The sequence below is a fragment of the Oncorhynchus mykiss genome, chromosome 15, assembly GCF_057628025.1.
Source record: "Oncorhynchus mykiss isolate SJ-2025 chromosome 15, ASM5762802v1, whole genome shotgun sequence".
NCBI classification, from domain to species: Eukaryota; Metazoa; Chordata; class Actinopteri; order Salmoniformes; family Salmonidae; genus Oncorhynchus; species Oncorhynchus mykiss.
Window position 1 is genome coordinate 45,803,288 of NC_143036.1, and position 21,511 is coordinate 45,824,798.

The 21,511-nt window shown below is 41.6% G+C and overlaps 1 protein-coding gene across 5 annotated transcripts; it reads left to right on the plus strand.

The window, feature by feature from the left end:
- Window positions 1-1,988: 1,988 nt before the first annotated feature.
- tpst1l (tyrosylprotein sulfotransferase 1, like) lies at window positions 1,989-19,514 on the plus strand. 5 transcript variants are annotated; one of them, XM_090200171.1, is made up of 8 exons: window positions 2,023-2,263; window positions 2,456-2,508; window positions 13,335-13,451; window positions 14,289-14,961; window positions 15,129-15,287; window positions 15,443-15,696; window positions 16,654-16,855; window positions 18,854-19,514. In XM_090200171.1, the coding sequence occupies exons 4-8, from the start codon at window positions 14,548-14,550 to the stop codon at window positions 18,884-18,886; spliced, it is 1,062 nt and encodes a 353-aa protein (XP_090056297.1). In that variant the 5' UTR covers window positions 2,023-2,263; window positions 2,456-2,508; window positions 13,335-13,451; window positions 14,289-14,547; the 3' UTR covers window positions 18,887-19,514. The 5 variants fall into 5 exon arrangements, with proteins under 5 accessions (XP_021418924.1, XP_090056297.1, XP_036800282.1 ...); XM_036944387.2 differs by having other exon boundaries at window positions 2,028-2,263; window positions 13,335-13,470; XM_021563249.3 differs by lacking the exon at window positions 13,335-13,451 and having other exon boundaries at window positions 1,989-2,263.
- Window positions 19,515-21,511: the final 1,997 nt, after the last annotated feature.

Genomic DNA, 21,511 nt, shown 5'->3' on the forward strand with positions numbered 1-21,511 from the left:
GCTTTGGTACTGGATACCACCATGAGCTAGCTAACTGCAGGCTGTGAGCTAGCTAGCTAGCTAGCTGCAAACTAGCTGTGACGATCAGAAGTAGTGGTCCAGGGATTACGGCAGGAATCCGGCGTTGTTGTGGAGACAGTCCGATACTGGTAGACTAGCGAGTATTATCCAGGCTAAAAACAGGGCCTGTATCTGTACATAAGGTAAAAGCCGCTAGCAGTGGCTAACAATGACTAATAGCTTGTAGCTAATTAGCTGGTTAGCTTCTGGAGGTTCTTGAATGTGTTCTAAAATTGAAAATAATAGCAATTCCGTATCACATTGGGTTAGGCAGGTTACCGGAAGGTATAATCAAATTAAAAATCGAAAAGAGATTGAAAATGAATTGAAATATATATACAAAAAAATATGAAAAATACAAAAGTACACGAGAGGACAAACAAACACGTCTTCACTGCTACGCCATCTTGGATAACCTGCAGTCAGGTCCTCACCGAATCTAAATTCTCTATCTTTCAGAAAGGCGCTTTCCTTTGCTTTCTTCCAAACTGCATCTCTCACTGTGCGAAAAGCAAACTGGATGATGATCGAGTGGCTGCCGATGGCATCTTGCTTCATCCCAATACGATGAGCAACAACCACAGCCATGTCCATATATCCATCGGGGAAGTCCGGTGCCACCTAATATGCACTTCACATCCTCACCGTGGTCCCGGGGGACACCGTAAAGCCATAGCCCCCACCTTCTCCGGTATCTCTCTGCTTCAGATAAGCACTCTTGCATGTTGGATGGTCTTCTCCTGTGCAGTGCATTTATCAGAAGAAGCAGTGCTTGCAAGTTTAAGCTCTTAGATACTATTTTATGCATGATTCAGAGAGGTCTAGAGGTGAACGATTTTTTGTGTATAATTTTCTCCAGACCATTGGCTCTTTCATTTATCTTTGCAGAGGCAGCATCGATTGTTGACCTTGAGAACAATTTTTTTTTAAATATATATATATTTAAACAATGTTGACCTGAAGTTCGCGCAAAGACAATTATTTGTGTCTTTTTGGGTGTGGGACTATTGACTGGATTTTCTGAATCAACCGAATGTCCAGATTCCTCAATTTCTTCACATGAGGAATCAGGTGGAGGTTTTTCTCCGGTGTATGAGCTAACAACTGCTAGTTGATCAAATTAGCGGTCTACTGAGCGTTGTTCTCTATTGTGTTTACTATAAACCAAGTTGTTACATTTCAGTAAGTTTTTTGATTTTTTATATCGATTTGACAGCCTGCCCATTGATTTGACAGCCCGCCTTTGATTTGACAGCCCGCCTTTGATTTGACAGCCTGCCCATGCGCAGTTTGGAGCTAGACTACCTTTTATTTGTTGCTAGACTACCTTTAGACCTGATTATGTGTTCCTACGCATGAGCATAGCCAACGTCGCTGCGATATGACATCGCCGAAAAGTGTGATCGGTCCTTCAATGGAGAAGCAGTTTCAGCCGCTCTTCATATTGTACTGTGAAAGTGTCTATCCTTGTATCAAAGGGAATTTTACAACTAACCCAAGATAGACCAACTCCTGTCGTTTCAAATGGAAACAAATGAGCCATAGTGGGCAGAACAAGCAAGGAAGGGTGTTAGAGCCAAGCATGAGTTAGCGAGATCCTATTGGAGCGTTCAAGCAAAAATGTACATATTCCGTTAGGGAGCGCCTACCCTAAAGTACGTGTGTAATAAATAAATTCCCCCTAGCACTCCTTTAAAACAAAACATTTTTGTTTTCCTTTGGCAAAGGATAACATCTACAAAACTTAGTCCACTCTATTCGGAACAGAGTGTAGTTTTGGGAACGGAAAACTGTTTTGAGACCAAAAGATTAATTGGTGAAAAAATGGCATCATGTCAGACAAAATCTATCTCCTCTCACTGCCATCCAATGGACTTCCTCTCATCACCATATTTGGTAGTGAGTGGAAGCGGAAAACCGGATGCTTCACACTTATACATCCGGTGAAATATCTGTCTCATTATTCTAGCTGTGGGACTGCCTTTATGGCAACTGTTCCGTACACCGTCAGTGGAGTCAAACGATTGCATCCGGTCTTTAGGAGGAATGGAAAGACAGCATGTGATGTTACTTTTGGACGTTATTAACATCCATTTAACAAGGGCAAACTCCATCTTAACTCCTCCTACACGTTTATTCGATTGGTTGAACAGTGCAAAAGAGAACCTCCCCGATAGTTATTTTCTCTCGTCAGGATCAGAAAGTAATAAACACCGCTCAGGCGTTTCTTTTAAGAATGCTGAATTACTGTCCATATGTTGTGTTGTACGATAGTAGATACGGCTGAACCTCAGACTGGTGACAAGACAACACCATAGTTAAACTCGTTTAAATTACACAATTTATCTTGTTTGAGCGGCTTGTGTTGAAGTTGACAGTTTCCTCTATTTTGCAGTTACACAATACAACGGACCTTTCTTTTTCAGAGACTGATTCTCCGCAGTTAAGGTGAGTGATATTCACATTCGATTCCGTGAAGTTTTGTGTATACAAAACTACGACCAATTGCGCTTCCTGGGTATTCACAACTCACTGGAGGTAACAATACTGTCGATTAACCAAGGGTGTATTAATTAGGCCGATTCTGTTGCAAAACGTTTCTTAAAGGGAAGCAAACTGAACGAAACGGGGAGGGTCCTACCTGAATGTGCCCCTCGTGTTAGTTGCAAAATTGTTTCCCGTTTTAAATTATAAAACGGAATGCAACTGTTTGAACTAATGATTACACCCCTGTTTGCCGGAGGTGCTGTTTTTTAATTTTTTCAGTGTGGACCGCTGGCCTAGTTAGTTTCCATAACCCTAGCTGATTTTTGGAAATTAGCTTGTCAATTTAAAAAAAAATACAATTTAGATTTACTCTGTCGATTGATTCTAGGCTTGGAATGTATCATATAATGGAAAGTATATTTAAACAATTTCCCAACGTTGGTTTGTTGTAGTTCCTCAGCAAGGTCAATTCAGTTTCTCTTAGCCTGAAGACCCACCATTCAATTGCAAATAATTATATTTCGGGCAGAAATTCGCTTTCAGATCAGGGAAGATTCTTCTTATGACCCCAACAAAGCAGAATGTTGAATAAAATGATGCTTCACTGGTTGTCCATGTGATTGGTCCTTTTGGAGGCAGGAATGTGAGACAAATCCCCATCAATCAGACATTCAGTATGCTAACGTTAGTTTGTGTAAATATATTGTTTGTGTTTACAGGTTTTCATTTCAATACTAATGCAATTCACACGTGACAAACACTTGCACAATATGGCAGTGCCTAACAGACCAGCAAACCCCTTTCAGCCGAGGGCTTTGGTGGACTAAATTCGACTATTATTTACATATTGTGCATCACAAGCAATGCCTCAACAGATTGAAAATACAAGGGACAGAACCTACCAGCACCGCATAAAGTAGGGTAAATGCTTTCCTGTGGATACCCTTTCTCCACCTCCTACCGCCAAAAGGACCAACAAAATATACAACCAGTACATGGGGCGGCAGGTAGCCTAGCGGTTAAGAGCGTTGGGCCAGTAATCAAAAGGTCGCTGGTTTGAATCGCCGAGCCGGCAAATGGAAAAATCTGCCGTTCTGCCCTTGAGAAAGTCAGTTAACCTCCAACAACAATCTCTCTGATTCAGAGGGGTTGGGTTAAATGTGGAAGACAAATTTCAGTTGAATGCATTCAAATACAATTTTATTGGTCACATGTGTAGACTTGACAGTGAAACGCTTACTTAGTTGTGCAACTGACTAGGTATCCCAATTCCTTAAAGTAAATGTAATTGTAGTCAATATTCTGCCTTGTAGAGACTAGCATCTTTTTTAGTGACTTCTTTCAGACTGATATTCATGGTGTAACCATTGTAACAGTCTGATGTTTAGGCAAAGTTCCTCTCTGCTTACCTCGTCAAAATAAATGTTCCCCACAAGTTCTTGCTTTTTGTGCATTCTTTTTTTTTTTTTTTGACATGAGGTAAGCAGAGAGGAAGTGGGTCTACAACAGACCCAGATTTGCTAAGTCTGTTTACACTCTGTTCAGTTTTTTTTTTTCTCAAACCACCCCCCCCGCATAAGGACCAACCCTACAGACAATCTTCAGAGTAAGTTGAAATTGCGTTTTGGCGGACTATTGCGTTTTTTTGCAAGTTAATTCCTATCAACGCTAGTGTGTAAATACGTGTTTCTAAAAGCAGCTAACTTCACCCTACCCCTTGTCATGACCAGATGTTCACTGGTGATTCTGCCTGGTCTGTTCTGCAATTTACAGTGACAAGAAAAAGTATGTGAACCCTTTGGAAATACCTGGATTTCTGCGTAAATTGATCATTAAATGTTATCTGATCTTCATCTAGGTCACAACAATGAACACAGTCTGCTTAAACTAATAACACACAAACAATTATACGTTTTCATGTCTTTATTGAACATACTGTGTAAACATTCACAGTGCAGGGTGGAGAAAGTATGTGAACCCTTGGCTTTAATAACGGGTTGACCTGCCTTTGACAGCAATAACCTCAACCAAATGTTTTCTGTAGTTGTGGATCAGACCTGCACAATGGTCAGGAGGAATTTTGGACCATTCCTCTTTACAAAACTGTTTCAGTTCAGCAATATTCTTGGGATGTCTGGTGTGAACTGCTGTCTTGATGTCATGCCACAGCATCTCAATCAGGTTGAGGTCAGGACTCTGACTGGGCCATTCCAGATGGCTTATTTTCTTCTGTTGAAGCCATTCTGTTGCTGATTTACTTCTGTGGTTTGGGTGGTTGTCCTGTTGCATCACCCAACTTCTGTTGAGCTTCAATTGGCGGACAGATAGCCTAACATTCTCCTGCAAAATGTCTTGATAAACTTGGGAATTAATTTTTCTATCGACGATAACAAGCTGTCCTTGCCCTGAGGCAGCAAAGCAGTCCCAAACCATTATGCTCCCTCCACCATACTTTACAGTTGGGATGAGGTTTTGATGTTGGTGAGCTGTGCCCTTTTTTCTCAACACAGTGTTGTGTTCCTTCCAAACAGGTTCCAACCTACACTGTGAATGTTTAAATGATGTATTCAATATAGACCAGAAATGCAATTTGTGTGTTATTAGTTTAATCACACTATGTGTGTCTATTGTTGTGACCTATATGAAGATCAGATCAAACTTGATGACCAAATAATGCAGAAATCCAGGTAATTCCAAAGGGTTCACCTATTTATTTTTTTCTTGCCACTGTAACATCCTGGAGCTCAGTGTCCGATAGCAGAGAATCGTGGAATAATCCTACACGCACACACACATTCTAAGCTATCACAGACCTGTCAATCTCTTTCTCTCTCTCCCCTAAACACTGTCACACACACTCACTGCAATCTGCACAGCAACAGACCTGGCAATCTCTAACACACATTTAGGGCAGTTCTGGACTGTTTTTCGACAGTCTGCATTCTCACAAAGCCTTGCTAATCCCATCCCTATGGTCACACTGTTTGAAGTCCTGCATTCAAGTAGGCCTTTCTATATTTTTGGTTGAGGGCTCCTGACTGGCTAGATCTGTACAACCCATCTGTCCATAGAACTCCAGCAGAGATTAACGTTGATTTGACTGTTTAATTGTAATCCAACAATGGAAATAGTGGATTCAATCCGGCGCCCTTGTTGGCTTTAAGACACGGTTACAACGCACACTATAGAACAAAATAAATGGCAACTGTCGCCTTATTGCGCACCTGATGCTGGCTATTTCATTGGAAATTAAAGGGGAAGTGCAATGTCTAGACTAGTCTGAATGAGACTGTTTTGAATTCATTTGTGACCGTCACACTACTCCTGCTGAAATAACAGCCTAAATAATGTACATAAATAATTATTATTGACCAATTTCTGTCCAGTGTTCACATTCAACATCCTCATCTGTCAGAACTTTAACAAGAACTTTAGCAAGTATCCAGAAAGTAGGTGTTGCCTTCCTGGTTCAACCAGATGCCCAGTTTCCTCCACATCCACTCTGAACAGACCGGAGAAGAGAGACAATGAGACTGCTCTGTAGCCTACTCTTCATTCTGGGACAGAGTCAATGACTGAGTCCTTAATGGCACCCGGTTTCCTATATAGTCTACTACATTAGACCAGAGTGTCATTCCATTTGATTTCATTCACTTTCGACAACCTTGTTTGTAAGCTTTTAAATGATATCAAAATGGTGGGGAATGCAATATGGGCCAACTTTGAGCACCTCTATCTCCTAAATGTTTTAGCATTGTTAGGTTCTAAATGAACCTGTTAACACTCATGGACGACTAGTAAAGCTTAAACCAAGTTTATTCACCTATTGGGTCATACAGCTGTATAAGCCAAATACATGGTTCCACCAGTGGTAGTGTATACAGTTGAAGTTTACATACACTTTAGCCAAATGCATTTAAACTCAGTTTTTCACAATTCCTAACATTTAATCCCAGTAAACATTCCCTGTTTTAGGTCAGTAGAATCACCACTTTATTTTAAGAATGTGAAATGTCAGAATAATAGTAGAGTGATTTATTTCAGCTTTTATTTCTTTCATCACATTCCCAGTGGGTCAGAAGTTTACATACACTTAATTAGTATTTGGTAGCATTGCCTTTTTAAATTGATTCACATTGGAGCAACGTTTTCAGGTAGCCTTCCACATGCTTCCCACAATAAATTGGGTGAATTTTGGCCCATTCCTCCTGACACAGTTGCTGTAACTGAGTCAGGTTTGTAGGCATCCTTGCTCGCACAAGCTTTTTCAGTTCTGCCAACAAATTTTCTATAGGGTTGAGGTCAGGCTTTGTGATGGCCACTCCAATACCTTGACATTGTTGTCCTTTTTCCACAACTTTGGAAGTATGCTTGGGGTCATTGTCCATTTGGAAGACTCATTTGCGACCAAGCTTTAATTTCCTGACTGATGTCTTGAGATGTTGCTTCAATATATCCACATAATTTTCCTGCCTCATATGTATTTTGTGAAGTGCACCAGTCCCTCTTGCAGCAAAGCACCCCCACATCATGATACTGCCACCCCTGTGCTTCATGGTTAGGATGGTGTTCTTTGGCTTGCAAGCCTCTCCCTTTTTCCTCCAAACATAACGATGGTCATTATAGCCAAACGGTTCTATTTTTGTTTCATCAGACCAGAGGACATTTCTCCAAAAAGTACGATCTTTGTCCCCATGTGCAGTTAAAAACCGTAGTCTGGCTTTTTTGTTTATGGTGGTTTTGGAGCAGTGGCTTCTTCCTAGCTGAGTGGCCTTTCAGGTTATAGGACTTGTTTTTACTCTGGATATAGATACTTTTGCATCTGTTTCCTCCAGAATCTTCACACGGTCCTTTGTTGTTCTGGGAATGATTGGCACTTTTCGCACCACAGTACGTTCATCTCCAGGAGACAGAACGCGTCTCCTTCCTGAACGGTATGACGGCTGCGTGGTCCCATGGTGTTTATACTTGCGTACTATTGTTTGTACAGATGAACGTGGTACTTTCAGGTGTTGGGAAATTGCTCCCAAAGATGAACCAGACTTGCGGAAGTCTACAATTTTTTTTCTGAGGTCTTGGCTGATTTTTTAATTTTTTTTTATTTATCCCATCATGGCAAGCAAAGAGGCACTGAGTTTGAAGGTAGGCCTTGAAATACATCCACAGGTACACCTCCAATTGACTCAAATGATGTCAATTAGCCTATCATAAGCTTCTAAAGACATGACTTTCTGGAATTTTCCAAGCTGTTTCAAGGCACAATCAACTTAGTGTATGTAAACTTCTGACCCACTGCAATTGTGATACAGTGAAGTAATCTGTCTGTAAACGATTGTTGGAAAAATTACTTGTATCATGCACAAATGTCCTAAGCGATTGCCAAAACTATAGTTTGTTAACAAGATATTTGTGAAGTGGTTGAAACCTAAGGTTATGCAAACTTCCGTCTTCAACTGTATATACCCCAATTTGGGGTGGGATCTCCTCCTCTCTAAACATTGTCTTTTTTGCTAGGCAGGAAGTTAAGTAATACGGGCAATAAACTGTTCCTTCTTCCTTAATTACCTCTTTAGGATAGGGGGCGCTCGCATCCCACTTGGCCAAAATCCAGGGAAATGCAGCGCGGCAAATAGATATAAAAATCAAACTTTCGTTAAATCACACATGTAAGATACTCAATTAAAGCTACACTCGTTGTGAATCCAGCCAACATGTCAGATTTTAAAAAGGCTTTTCAGGGAAAGCATAAGAAGCTATTATCTGATGATAGCACAATGGTAAACAGAGGGTAGCATATTTCAACCCTGCAGGCGCTACACAAAACGCAGAAATAAAATATAAAACATGCCTTACCTTTGACGAGCTTCTTTTGTTGGCACTCCAATATGTCCCATAAACATCACAATTGGTCCTTTTTTCGATTAATTCCATCCATATATATCCAAAATGTCAATTTGACGTGTTTGATCCAGAAAAAACAGCTTCCAGAATGCGCAAAGTCACTACAAAATATTTTAAAAGTTGCCTATGAACTTTGAAATATTTTGGCAAACTATTTTTGTAATACAACTTTAGGTATTTTTAAACGTTAATAATCGATCAAATTGAATATGGGTCTGTTTTCAATAGAGGACGAGAGGAAACTAATGCTACTTTTCATGTCTTGGCCAACTCTCAACAGTGTTACTCAGTTCCTAGATGTCATACTTTATTTCTTCTTTTTTTTCCTTCTTTTTTTAGAGGGTGGATCAGCTTAATATTGCGGAAAGAATGTTGCATCCAATGTAATTGTCAGCATCATTTCCAATCCCCCATATTTTTTGATATATATATTTATTTTTTATTTAAAAAAATATAAATAATATAAATAAATATATTTATATAAATAAATATACAGTGCCTTGCGAAAGTATTCGGCCCCCTTGAACTTTGCGACCTTTTGCCACATTTCAGGCTTCAAACATAAGGATATAAAACTGTATTTTTTTGTGAAGAATCAACAACAAGTGGGACACAATCATGAAGTGGAACGACATTTATTGGATATTTCAAACTTTTTTAACAAATCAAAAACTGAAAAATTGGGCGTGCAAAATTACTCAGCCCCCTTAAGTTAATACTTTGTAGCGCCACCTTTTGCTGTGATTACAGCTGTAAGTCGCTTGGGGTATGTCTCTATCAGTTTTGCACATCGAGAGACTGACATTTTTTCCCATTCCTCCTTGCAAAACAGCTCTATGCTATTTCACAAAAGTTCTGAACCTATATACATTTTACAGATCCCGAATGTTTTACATTGTTTATCTTGTTATTAGTCCCACTCAACCCCTCCCATCTGTCTCTCAACATCATCCATTTCGGATTTCTACTTGCCATATATTTTTCAACTGTGCTGTGATTCTTCACAAAATAATTGAACCTTCCTATTCTCATAGCTTCTACAGATTGTAAATTAAAAATTAACATTTTTGCTAAAATAATTATTATATTATTGAATAATTGACTATGGCTTTTCAAATCACCCAGTATTGCTATCTGTCGTGTTAGTTCTAGGCAAATGTTGCAATTCTTCAGCCATTCCTGGACCTGTGACCAAAAATGAGCTACATATGGACAATACCAAAATAAATGATCTAATGACTCTGCCTCCTCACAGCAGAATCTGCAGAGCTGGGAAGATTGTATCCCCCATATATATATATATATATATATATATAACATTCTATTAGTTTTAAATTATTTTGTATAGTAATTTATATTTAAACATTTGAAGTTTTGACTCCGGCGTTGTTTTGCGTATCAATTCATAAACCATGTGCCATGAAATCATGTGCCATGAAATCTCTTCCCAACTATTTTGCAATTTATATGGCACAGCTGTCAGTTTTTTGGTCCCTAAATGAAATTGGTAAATGTTTTTATTTATCACACTTTTCTTTAACCATTTATGTTCTTTAATACAGGGCCGACATACAAGTTCCTTACTTTTTTCCCCTTCTACTTGCCTCTTCCATTTTTGCGGTAATGATGCAATTAATTGGTTGTAATTTTGGGTAGAGCAGACATTTCCATATGTCTGTGTTAGCTGCATGTGTGACAACTCCACCAGTCCTATTTATGATATCATTCACTGAATGTGTACCTTTTTTAAAAATGTCTTCTATAAATAGTTTTTTTTATCAATTAGTATATTTGAATTTAACCACAATATTTGTTGTACTATTTGTTCCGTCCTTTCAGGTGGATTAAACTGAAATTGCAGCCAACTTTCTAAGGCTTGTTTAAAAAAGAAAGATATTTTGGAGATTATTTCCTTTTCAAACAGCCGAAAGTGAGCAGGTGTAATCTGAATAAAGGGGAAAAGGCTCTTCCTGAATATAGGATGAGACATTCGTACCAATTGACTAGAGAACCCGTTTGGATTTAAGTATAACTTTTGTATGACTGATGCCTTTAGTGAGAGGTCTAATGCTTTAATATTTAATAATTTCTGCCCTCCGAATTCATGTTCGTTATATAAATAGGCCCTTTTAACTTTATCTGGTTTGCCGTTCCAAATAAAATGGAATATTTTTTGTTCGTATAATTTAAAAAGCAGGTCACTACGTGTAGGCAAATAGGTAAACTGTGATATAACTAAGGAGTTAATCAGGGGGATTTTTCCACAAATAGACAGATATTTTCCTTTCCATGGTAGCAAGATCTTATCTATTTTTGCTAACTTTCTATAAACATTTATTGGAGTGAGATAATTTCTTTACTTTGGGATTTGTATACCGAGTATGTCTACATCTCCGTCAGACCACCCAATTGGCAAACTACATGGTAATGTAAAAAAAAAAAAATTTTACTGATCCAATACGTAATATGGTACATTTATCAGAATTTGGTTTTAATCCAGAGAGGATAGCAAAAGTATCTAGCTCCTCTAAGAGGCCGTGGAGAGACTCCAATTGTGGTTTTAAAAGAACATGAATTATCAGCGTACAATGACACCTTAGTTTTTAGGCCTAGATGGCATACTTCTTCATTGCACAAATGAATAACCTCAACCAAATTCCAAAGACTGGTGACATCCAGTGGAAGCGGTAGGAACTGAAAACAGGTTCCTAAGAAATATCATTTGCCAATGAGAACTCAGTGAACAGACGGAGACCTAAAAATGTAAAAACTTCTGAACGGTTAGTCCTCTGGGTTTTGCCTGCTACATACGTTCTGTTATACTCAGACATGATTCAAACAGTTTTAGAAACTTCCATCCAATAATATGCATATCTTATATTCTTGGCATGAGTAGCAGGAAGTTGAAATTCGGCACGCTATTTATCCAAATGTGAAAATGCTGCCCCCTATACCTTAAGAAGTGAACTATTTCCATTGATCGTTAATTCTAGCCCTTTTGTCCTCTGCGTTGTGTATTTATCCTTGACATATTCTTACATATTAATTGGACAGTATCCAACAATCCATGTATTGATGCGATTTAACATTAAAATTCTCACAACATGGTAAAACAAAAACCCCTTCATGGTTGTCTTAAGCTATCATCTAGTGTTCTCGACTAACCTCCCTCTGAGGACACTTAAATATAAGGTTACTTAAAGATAAGGTTTCTTGGGAGGAAAAACCCTCCCAAGGCCCAATAAATTTGAACAGTGCACCCACCCCTCACAGCTTGAAAGTAGCGCTCTTTCTCGCTTTGTCCGAATCATAATTAAAATATTTGATAAATTATCCAACCCAAATTTAGAATGACAGTTGTTAGCGCTTTACTTTGAGTCTACCACTCAAATTAAAGCTTCTCAACCTAGCACAAATAATGACGATTAGAATGTACATTTAGAAACGGGAACTTTTTATTCCAGGTAATAGCTCTACTCTTTTACAACCCCCATTTTTCCCGGTTTTCCTGTCGCGAGTGGCATGGTAATGAAAGATTGGTATCTCAATGCAGTCTGTCTAAATTACTATGAATTTCAGTGTGCATTCCTCCTCAATAAACCTGACACCCCAACTAAACAATTATGGGCATGGTTGACCCCCCCCCCCCCCCCCCCCCCGGCACTTATCCTTCCAGCGGGTCTTCGTTGGTTCTTTATCAGATAGCTTCATTTAATCTTCCCAACGGCACATATGTAACTCTTGCCTGTCACATTTGATGGCCCTTGATAATGTCCCGGTTTCAATATCCAAATAAATTATGTTTTTTCCAAATACACGAGTCTCTCACCTGAGCTGCCATCACCCTTCTGTCTGGTCCATTTCTCCCACCAGTACACCAGGAGCATGAGAGAAGTTTGAATGAGATCTCTCTCCATGCGCAGTCTCAGGACTCATGGTGCACTCCTGCCGCCCGGACTCAGGTCATAGATAGGAGTGTTAGAAGTCACTGTCGTATTGAAAGCCTTTGTCGCTCTTTCTTCAGCCGGTTAGGGAGGGTTTCGACCGATTTAATCAGATTGACCGATTTCAAGTTTTCATAACAATCGGAAATCGGTATTTTTGGACACCGATTTGGCCTATTTTTTAAATATTTTTTTTTACTACTTTTATTTAACTAGGCAAGTCAGTTAAGAACACATTCTGATTTTCAATGAAGGCCTAGGAACAGTGGGTTAATTGCCTTGTTCAGAGGCAGAACGACAGATTTTTACCTTGTCAGCTCGGGGATTCAATCTTGCAACCTTAGTTAACTAGTCCAATGCTCTAACCACCTGCCTTACATTGCACTCCACGAGGAGCCAGCCTGTTACGCGAATGCAGTAAGGTTGCTAGCTAGCATTAAACTTATCTTATAAAAAGCAATTCATCATAATCACTAGTTAACTACACATGGTTGATGATATTACTAGTTTATCAAGTGTGGGCGGGTAAAAAGAAGCGCGGCTAGGCAGCTTATGTTTCGGAGGACTCATGACTCGACCTTTGCCTCTCCCGAGCTCTTTGGGGAGTTGCAGCGATGAGAAAAGATTTTACTCCCAAATTTCATGATTACGGAGGTGTAAAAAAAAAAAAAAAAAAAAAAACACTCTTGGAACCTAGTGTTAAGTTCTAATTTGTCAGAGTAAATAACATGGACACTAGAGAACCAAGTTTAATTCTTCCCAAAGGGTCGACACAACTTTGTCTGAATACAGCTATGTTCCCATCATCACAAGTGTGTGTGTGTGTTATATATATTTATACTCCACTTTAGATACCCCTCCTTCTCTCCAATCCTTACATTACAACCCTTATTACTCCCTTCAGGGGATCTGACCTCAACCCCTCTTTTGCCTAATCCACAGATATCCATCCGCTTCCCCTATAGCAATCCTGTGATCTCCTCCCGTCCACCCAACACATTCCAAAGCCATCTGTCTTTCTACGGAGACCCATTACCTCCTGACATAAAACAGAAAGGGGTCTGAATACTTTCCAAATGTACCGTAATTTAAGAACTGTGGAATTATAGGTCATATTTCATAGAAATCTTAACACTGGACAGTTACTTTGAAGTACCTATCTAATACAGAGACCACATGTACTGTACAAAGCATTTGTACCTAAGCCTTTCAGAAGGGAATGAACAAAAATGTATAAATTAGGCTACACGTTCTTTGTGCAAATGATTTGGGTACATTTTTGTTTTGGGTGCAAACTCGGCGTCAACACTAAACTCTTTTTGTAGCCTAAAACTAGCTAGCAGAGTAAATATGACTTGATTGTTGCAGCATGTGAGGATCGGCATTCTGCAGGCTTTTGATTTAGTTTAGTAGTGACTCATAGGATCTTAAACAAATTGCTTTGCATTGTAGCGTGTGGCTGAGCAAGCTGTCACTGTAGGAAAACATGGAACAGTAGCAGTTAGTGGCTTTACATGAGTGTGACAATGAGGGATAGAGGAAAGAAAGAAAGAAACTGAGTGAGGTGAGAAGAAAGGGAGAGTTGATGGCATTTACGAGAAGGCAGCGTAACCGTGTAGTTAGTGGCTCTGCAAATGCAGGATGTGGAATATGAATGTTGCAGAAATCCAACCAGACACGCTCTTCTGTGTCTTTTGTGCAGCTAGTTCAGTCATTCGTTGGGGAGGTCAATGACAGGACATATGCAGGAAGCTACAATTGTTCTGAAATTGTTCCAAAATGTAATGCGTAATAATTATGTAATAACATAGCGTGTTTTGTATGTGGTCACCAGAAGAAATAATATCAATTGTGAACACATAAGTGTGTGTGTGTGTGTGTGTGTGTTTGTTGCAGGTCCAGTATGGTGGATCAAGGATATGTACAGGGCTGGCACCCAGCTGGAAAGGACCCCTCTCAGAGCCACCTGGGGGGGTCCTAGACCGCCAGCAACGACGGGTCTCTACGTTATTTTCTACCCAAAGGCCTCAGTCACTCTCCCTTGCCCCTCTCTCAACCCTCTAGGTCTCAACCCACAGATTTTATACCAAATCATACCCCAAGCTCTTACTCTTAACTCCAGTCCACAGCCCATAAACCTCCAGTCTAACTGACCATGAGGGGACAGAAGGTGAGCATGTTATTGGGCTGTGCTCTCCTCTGTTCCGCCTCTCTCCTCTACCTGGGCCTGAGTGGCATCGACTGCCCTCCCCCTGACCACGCCCACCGCCATACCTGGGCAGATGCCCACCTGGGCTCCACCAATCAGAGCCAAGCATCTCCCATTTACTATGGCGAGGACACACCCCTCATTTTCATTGGTGGGTTCCCTCGGAGCGGCACCACACTGATGCGGGCCATGCTGGATGCCCACAATGCAGTGCGTTGCGGGGAGGAGACACGGGTGATCCCGCGTCTTCTTGCGATGCGTGCCACCTGGAGTCGCTCGGCCAGAGAGCGGGTCAGACTGGATGAGGCCGGGGTCACTGACCAGGTGTTGGACTCAGCAGTGCGGGCGTTCTTACTGGAGGTTAGCCATGGTGTTTGTCTCTCCTGTTTGTCTTCTCACTTTACATCAGGTAATCCTAAAACATAGGAAGGGTTGCCTAGGCTAGGATGCTACAGTGTAATTAAATTGTAACTGCACCATTTTCTATAGCTTTGAGGCTGGATTCATTGCTTGATTTCTTCCACCAGGTAATAATAGGTCATGGTGAGCCAGCAGCCAGGCTCTGTAACAAGGATCCATTTGCTCTGAAGTCTCTGTCCTACCTGGCCCGTATTTTCCCCCAGGCCAAGTTTGTTCTCATGCTACGGGATGGAAGGGCTACCGTCCACTCCATGATCTCACGCAAGGTAGCAACTGCTGTGGGGTGGGGGAGGGGGTTCCCTCTGCATGCTGGGGTCTGATGAGCTTCCATTCTTCCTTGCTCTTCAGACACTTCACTCTCTTCTCTATATTCTCTCTCTTTAACACAGACTCCTTCTCCTTCCCTTCTCTCTTCTTGCAGGTGACCATCTCTGGTTTTGACCTGACTAGTTACAGGGACTGTCTAACTAAGTGGAGCCGTGCGGTGGAGGGCATGTACTCCCAGTGCCAGGGGGCGCCTGAGGGCAGCTGTCTGCCTGTGCGCTACGAGCAGCTGGTACTGCACCCAGAGGTAGAGATGAGGAAGCTGCTGAGCTTCCTGGGGTTGCCATGGGACCCGGCCGTGCTACACCACGAAGACCTTATTGGCAAGGCCGGCGGTGTGTCGCTGTCCAAGTGAGCGAAAGAGAGAGCGAGTTTGTCTTTATGTACATGCAAGACAAGCACCCTCCTAAGATTCATTATTTCCTTTCCCATTTAACCTTTGCTGTAGAAGATTATGGCTCACAGGTGTACTTAGTATTACTCCTTACACAGGATTCACACATTAGTCTGTCTTCCCAGCTCACCTCTCACTCACTCGCTCGCTCGCTCACTCACACACACACACACACACACACACACACACACACACACACACACACACACACACACACACACACACACACACACACACACACACACACACACGTCTCATCTTCTGATTGCATACCAGACGTTTGCTGCGTTATGTTATAGTTCGCACTAAAGAGATGCCTGAAGAATAGGTAGTTATCCTCCATTTGTGTGTGATACAATAAGTGGATACTGACATTGTTCACCAGGTCAGCCATATCTATTACTACTATGAAGCATAAAGGGTCAGTCTTGTTTTTCCAGCTGTGCGGTGCAGTATAGACCTGGGTTAAAATACTATTTGACATTTTCAAATACTTTCAGTGTCTGCTCATTTGCCTGGAGTGCCAAATGTACAGGGTTTTCTTTTCACCTTTTTGACTATTCTGCTTAAACAATCCCAGAAAGTATTTTAAATGAGTTCAAATAGCATTTGAAGCCAGGTCTGGAGCTGTATGTATGATGGTTTAATGGAAGGTTTAGATGAGACATAATGTGAAGCCAGCTGTGGTAGTCAGTGAGCTGCTTTATATAATACTTCTGTCTTACGCCACGATTAAATCTTGTCACAACCATATGCACCTCTCAAAGCTAGGACAAAAATAGATGCTTGTGCGCGCACACACACGCATTGGAATTAGTCTAGACCCTTGTAGGTTGGAGAGGTCAGGTGACTCAAGTCTCGCACAAACACACATACACTAGTGTTATTTATATCTGTCTGATCTCCCCCTGTAGAGTGGAGCGGTCCACAGACCAGGTTGTGAACCCTGTAAACACAGACGCCCTGTCTAAGTGGGTGGGTCACATCCCCTCTGATGTGCTGCGTGAGATGCATGACATCGCCCCCATGCTCGCCCGCCTCGGCTACGACCCCCTGGCAAACCCCCCAGACTACGCCCGGCCAGACCCCATCATAGCCCCCAACAACTACACACTGGTGAGACCTGACTCACCATATCAGAATTTACATCCTTTCATATTTTTATTCTTATGGACAGTATCATTGTAAAGGATAAATGGAGATGCAAACAGATGGAAAGTCTGATAGGAAGGGCAGCATGCATATCCTCATGATGCTGGAAATATAGAACCCCAATGCTCAGTGATCATACAGTGGGGCAAGAAAGTATTTTTAGTTAGCCACCAATTGTGCAAGTTCACCCACTTAAAAAGATGAGAGGCCTGTAATTTTCATCATAGGTGCACTTCTATGACAGACAAAATTTAATTTTAAAAATCCAGAAAATCACATTGTAGGATTTTTATGAATTTATTTGCAAATTATGGTGGAAAATAAGTATTTGGTCAATAACAAGTTTTTCTCAATACATTGTTACATACCCTTTGTTAGCAATGACAGAGGTGAAGACTTAAAGAAAACATTTGACAAGGTTTTGCCACACTGTTGCTGTTATTTTGGCCCATTCCTCCATGCAGATCTCCTCTAGAGCAGTGATGTTTTGGGGCTGTTGCTGGGCAACACGGACTTTCAACTCCCTCCAAAGATTTTCTATGGGGTTGAGATCTGGAGACTGGCTAGGCCACTCCAGGACCTTGAAATGCTTCTTACGAAGCCACTCCTTCGTTGCCCGTGCGGTGTGTTTGGGATCATTGTCATGCTGAAAGACCCAGCCACGTATCATCTTCAATGCCGTTGCTGATGGAAGGTTTTCACTCAAAATCTCACGATTAACATGGCCCCATTCATTCTTTCCTTTACACGGATCAGTCGTCCTGGTCCCTTTGCAGAAAAACAGCCCCAAAGCATGATGTTTCCACCCCAATGCTTCACAGTAGGTATGGTGTTCTTTGGATGCAACTCAGCATTCTTTGTCCTCCAAACACGACGAGTTTTTACCAAAAAGTTATATTTTGGTTTCATCTGACCATATGACATTCTCCCAATCTTCTTCTGGATCATCCAAATGCTCTCTAGCAAACTTCAGACAGAGCTGGACATGTACTGGCTTAAGCAGGGGGACACGTCTGGCACTGCAGGATTTGAGTCCCTGGCGGCGTAGTGTGTTACTGATGGTAGGCTTTGTTACTTTGGTCCCAGCTCTCTGCAGGTCATTCGCTAGGTCCCCCTGTGTGGTTCTGGGATTTTTGCTCATTGTTCTTGTGATCATTTTGACCCCACGGGGTAAGGTCTTGCGTGGAGCCCCAGATCAAGGGAGATTATCAGTGGTCTTGAATGTCTTCCATTTCCTAATAATTGCTCCCACAGTTGATTTCGTCAAACCAAGCTGCTTACCTATTGCAGATTCAGTCTTCCCAGCCTGGTGCAGGTCTACAATTTTGTTTCTGGTGTCCTTTGACAGCTCTTTGGTCTTGGCCATAGTGGAGTTTGGAGTGTGACTGTTTGAGGTTGTGGACAGGTGTCTTTTATACTGATAACAAGTTCAAACAGGTGCCATTAATACAGGTAACGAGTGGAGGACAGAGGAGCCTCTTATAGAAGAAGTTACAGGTCTGTGAGAGCCAGAAATCTTGCTTGTTTGTAGGTGACCAAATACTTATTTTCCACCATAATTTGCAAATAAATGCATTAAAAATCCTAAAATGTGATTTTGTCTGTCATAGTTGAAGTGTACCTATGATGACAATTACAGGCCTCATCTTTTTAAGTGGGAGAACCTGCACAATTGGTGGCTGACTAAATACTTTTTTGCCCCACTGTAAGTAAGTAATATACTCCTGCACCACAGGAGACTGGTGAGGGAAGGACTGCTCATAATGGCTGGAATGGAGTAAGTGGAAGGGTATCAAACACATGGAAACCATGTCTTTATGTTTGATACCAATCCATTAATTCTGTTCCAGCCGTTACGATGAGCCCGTCCTCCCCTATTAAGGAGCCACCTGTGTCATCCACATATTTTCATATCTGCATGTGCTCTTCCTTAAAGGCTGATGATGATTTTCTTCTCCTCAGCTTCAGAGAACAGAAACCCTACATCCCAGTTAGGTGGAAAAAGAGGAGGAGGTAAACACAAGGCACTTTGGACATTCTAGAACCCTCTCCAGTTCCACATTCCATGCTCCTTTCCCATTGGCTCTCAGCCCACCATCAACCCCACTAAAGAGGATTCTAAACTGCATCTGTGTTTTTGCATAGGCCACCGTGACTGTTAGCCTATGTTGTGTTATTTGAGGGTAATGAGGGCATCAAATATGGATCAGTTTATTGCTCCACAATTCTGTGGGACAGTGGATGCCACTGTGTGGGAACTCCGGTGCCTCTTCCCTTGACTCATTCTCAGGAAAGTCCCCTGTCTGAAACTCTGCCTCCTCTCCCTCCACCTAGCCCTCCATGTACCAATAGTGTTGCAGTGTAAAGTGATTTTGTCCAACAATTGATGAACCTGATACCATTTCAATGTTTCTTATTAACTTCCTGTCACTCATCCAAAATCTGTGAACATGCTTTTGGAAAGATCTGTGAGAGTGTGTGTGTGTGTGTAAGTAGGCATACATTTATATTTTTCAAGATGTCATGTTTATTTTCTTAATAAATTATTTTGTTGGAGCATTCATTCAGTATTAGTTTGTAGCTTGTTTTGTCGAAATAAATAAGGCAAATCACTGTATAGCAAGTATGTCTGTAAGCATTTATTTCAGGTTTCTTTGCTAAGGACTTACAGTACCCACCAAAATAAGCCTAAGGTTAATCTTTAAGGGTTTTATGGTGGTTATTTTTTCCCCGTACTGCCGGTAAATCACTATGTTGTCAATGTGTATATAATGTTTTCTTTAAGAAGCAGAGTCTTATCACCGTTGAAACTCAATGCAGGGCACTACAATTAATGTACGGAAGTAACGCAACACAAAATCTAGCCAGGGAAAGCAAGTATAAAACAATTGAAATTCAAAAATCTGTCATTCTCACCTACTCTACATAAACTCTTCTACTCATAATTGAGCCCAGTTTTTTACTTATTCTTTCAAAAAAAATAAAGTTCAGTTTGGACCCCCTCTGTCAGAGGGGGACCTTTCCAGTGGAGCGTCAGGTTAGTATGATGGGGATTCCAGGGGCTCACAAATAGGTGGCTGGGGCTCTACGTCCAGGGGAGAGAAGTCATGAAAAGGCTCCTCAAGGCTTTCTAGGTCAAGGAAGCAGTGCAGGCTCTCCAGTTTTGTACCAGCTGGGTCAGGGTGTGTTGTGACTTGGTTGGGGAGTGTGACGACTTGGCCTCGTTTCGTTATGCCTGGGTTGGACTGTGTGGCAGAGGTCCTTTGTCCAGCTCTTCTGTGGACTCAGAAGGGGCGATTTCTTCATCAAAGGTTCCTGCAGGTCGTCAACTGTCGATTTAGTGTCTGTTCTCGATCGCCTCAGCCTGGCCTTTGTCTGTCCACCACAGGAGGAACTCCCTAGGCTCAGCGATGTCCATCCCTGACTTAATAGTGGTCTGTCTTTCCTTTCCCTTTTTCAGGAACTCTTCTATCTCGGTTAGTTTCTTCTCAAAGTCCATGCCCATCTCCTGCATTGCTCACTCCTCTCTCAGTATCAGCTGCCCTCTAAACTCCTCAAACTGGGAACTGATCTTGGCTTTGAGTCAGATGTTTCTCTCCCGTGTGCTTGCCGTGATGCCTCGCTCGCTCTCCAGGGAGTTGGAATGATAACAGATTGGGGAACACGCTAGGAGTGTCTATTGAAATGATGAGGGGGAAAAATGTATACAATATAGCACTATAGGGTTGTGTATATGACCTTGATTGTGGTAGTTTAGCGGCATTGTGCTGTAATCAGTCTCACTAGTAGACACTATACTGTTCAAGAAAGTTCATGCATTATAATATACTGCTCAAAAAAATAAAGGGAACACTAAAATAACACATCCTAGATCTGAATGAATGAAATATTCTTATTAAATACTTTTTTCTTTACATAGTTCAATGTGTTGATGACAAAATCACACAAATTATCAATGGAAATCAAATGTATAAACCCATGGAGGTCTGGATTTGGAGTCGCACTCAAAATTAAAGTGGAAAACCACACTACAGGCTGATCCAACTTTAATGTAATGTCCTTAAAACAAGTCAAAATGAGGCTCAGTAGTGTGTGTGGCCTCCACGTGCCGGGTATGACCTCCTTACAACGCCTGGGCATGCTCCTGATGAGGTGGTGGATGGTCTCCTGAGGGATCTCCTCCCAGACCTGGACTAAAGCATCCGCCAAATCCTGGACAGTGAATGGAGCGAGACATGATGTCCCAGATGTGCTCAATTGAATTCAGGTCTGTGGAATGGGCGGCCAGTCCATAGCATCAATGCCTTCCTCTTGCAGGAACTGCTGACACACTCCAGCCACATGAGGTCTAGCATTGTCTTGCATTAGGAGGAACCCAGGGCCAACCGCAACAGCATATGATCTCACAAGGGGTCTGAGGATCTCATCTCGGTACCTAATGGCAGTCAGGTTACCTCTGGCAGGCACATGGAGGGCTGTGCGGCCCCCCCAAATAAATGCCACCCCACACCATGACTGACCCACCGCCAAACCGGTCATACTGGAGGATGTTGCAGGCAGCAGAATGTTCACCACGGCATCTCCAGACTCTGTCACGTCTGTCACATGTGCTCAGTGGGA

What these genes read in the sequence shown, in the direction of transcription:
- tpst1l (XM_021563249.3), top strand. Translation starts at nt 14,548, where the DNA reads ATGAGGGGACAGAAGGTGAGCATGTTATTGGGCTGTGCTCTCCTCTGT. An exon ending in TGCGGGCGTTCTTACTGGAG is followed by an intron (nt 14,962 to 15,128) that starts GTTAGCCATGGT and finishes TTCTTCCACCAG; the next exon opens with GTAATAATAGGTCATGGTGA. An exon ending in GGCGGTGTGTCGCTGTCCAA is followed by an intron (nt 15,697 to 16,653) that starts GTGAGCGAAAGA and finishes CTCCCCCTGTAG; the next exon opens with AGTGGAGCGGTCCACAGACC.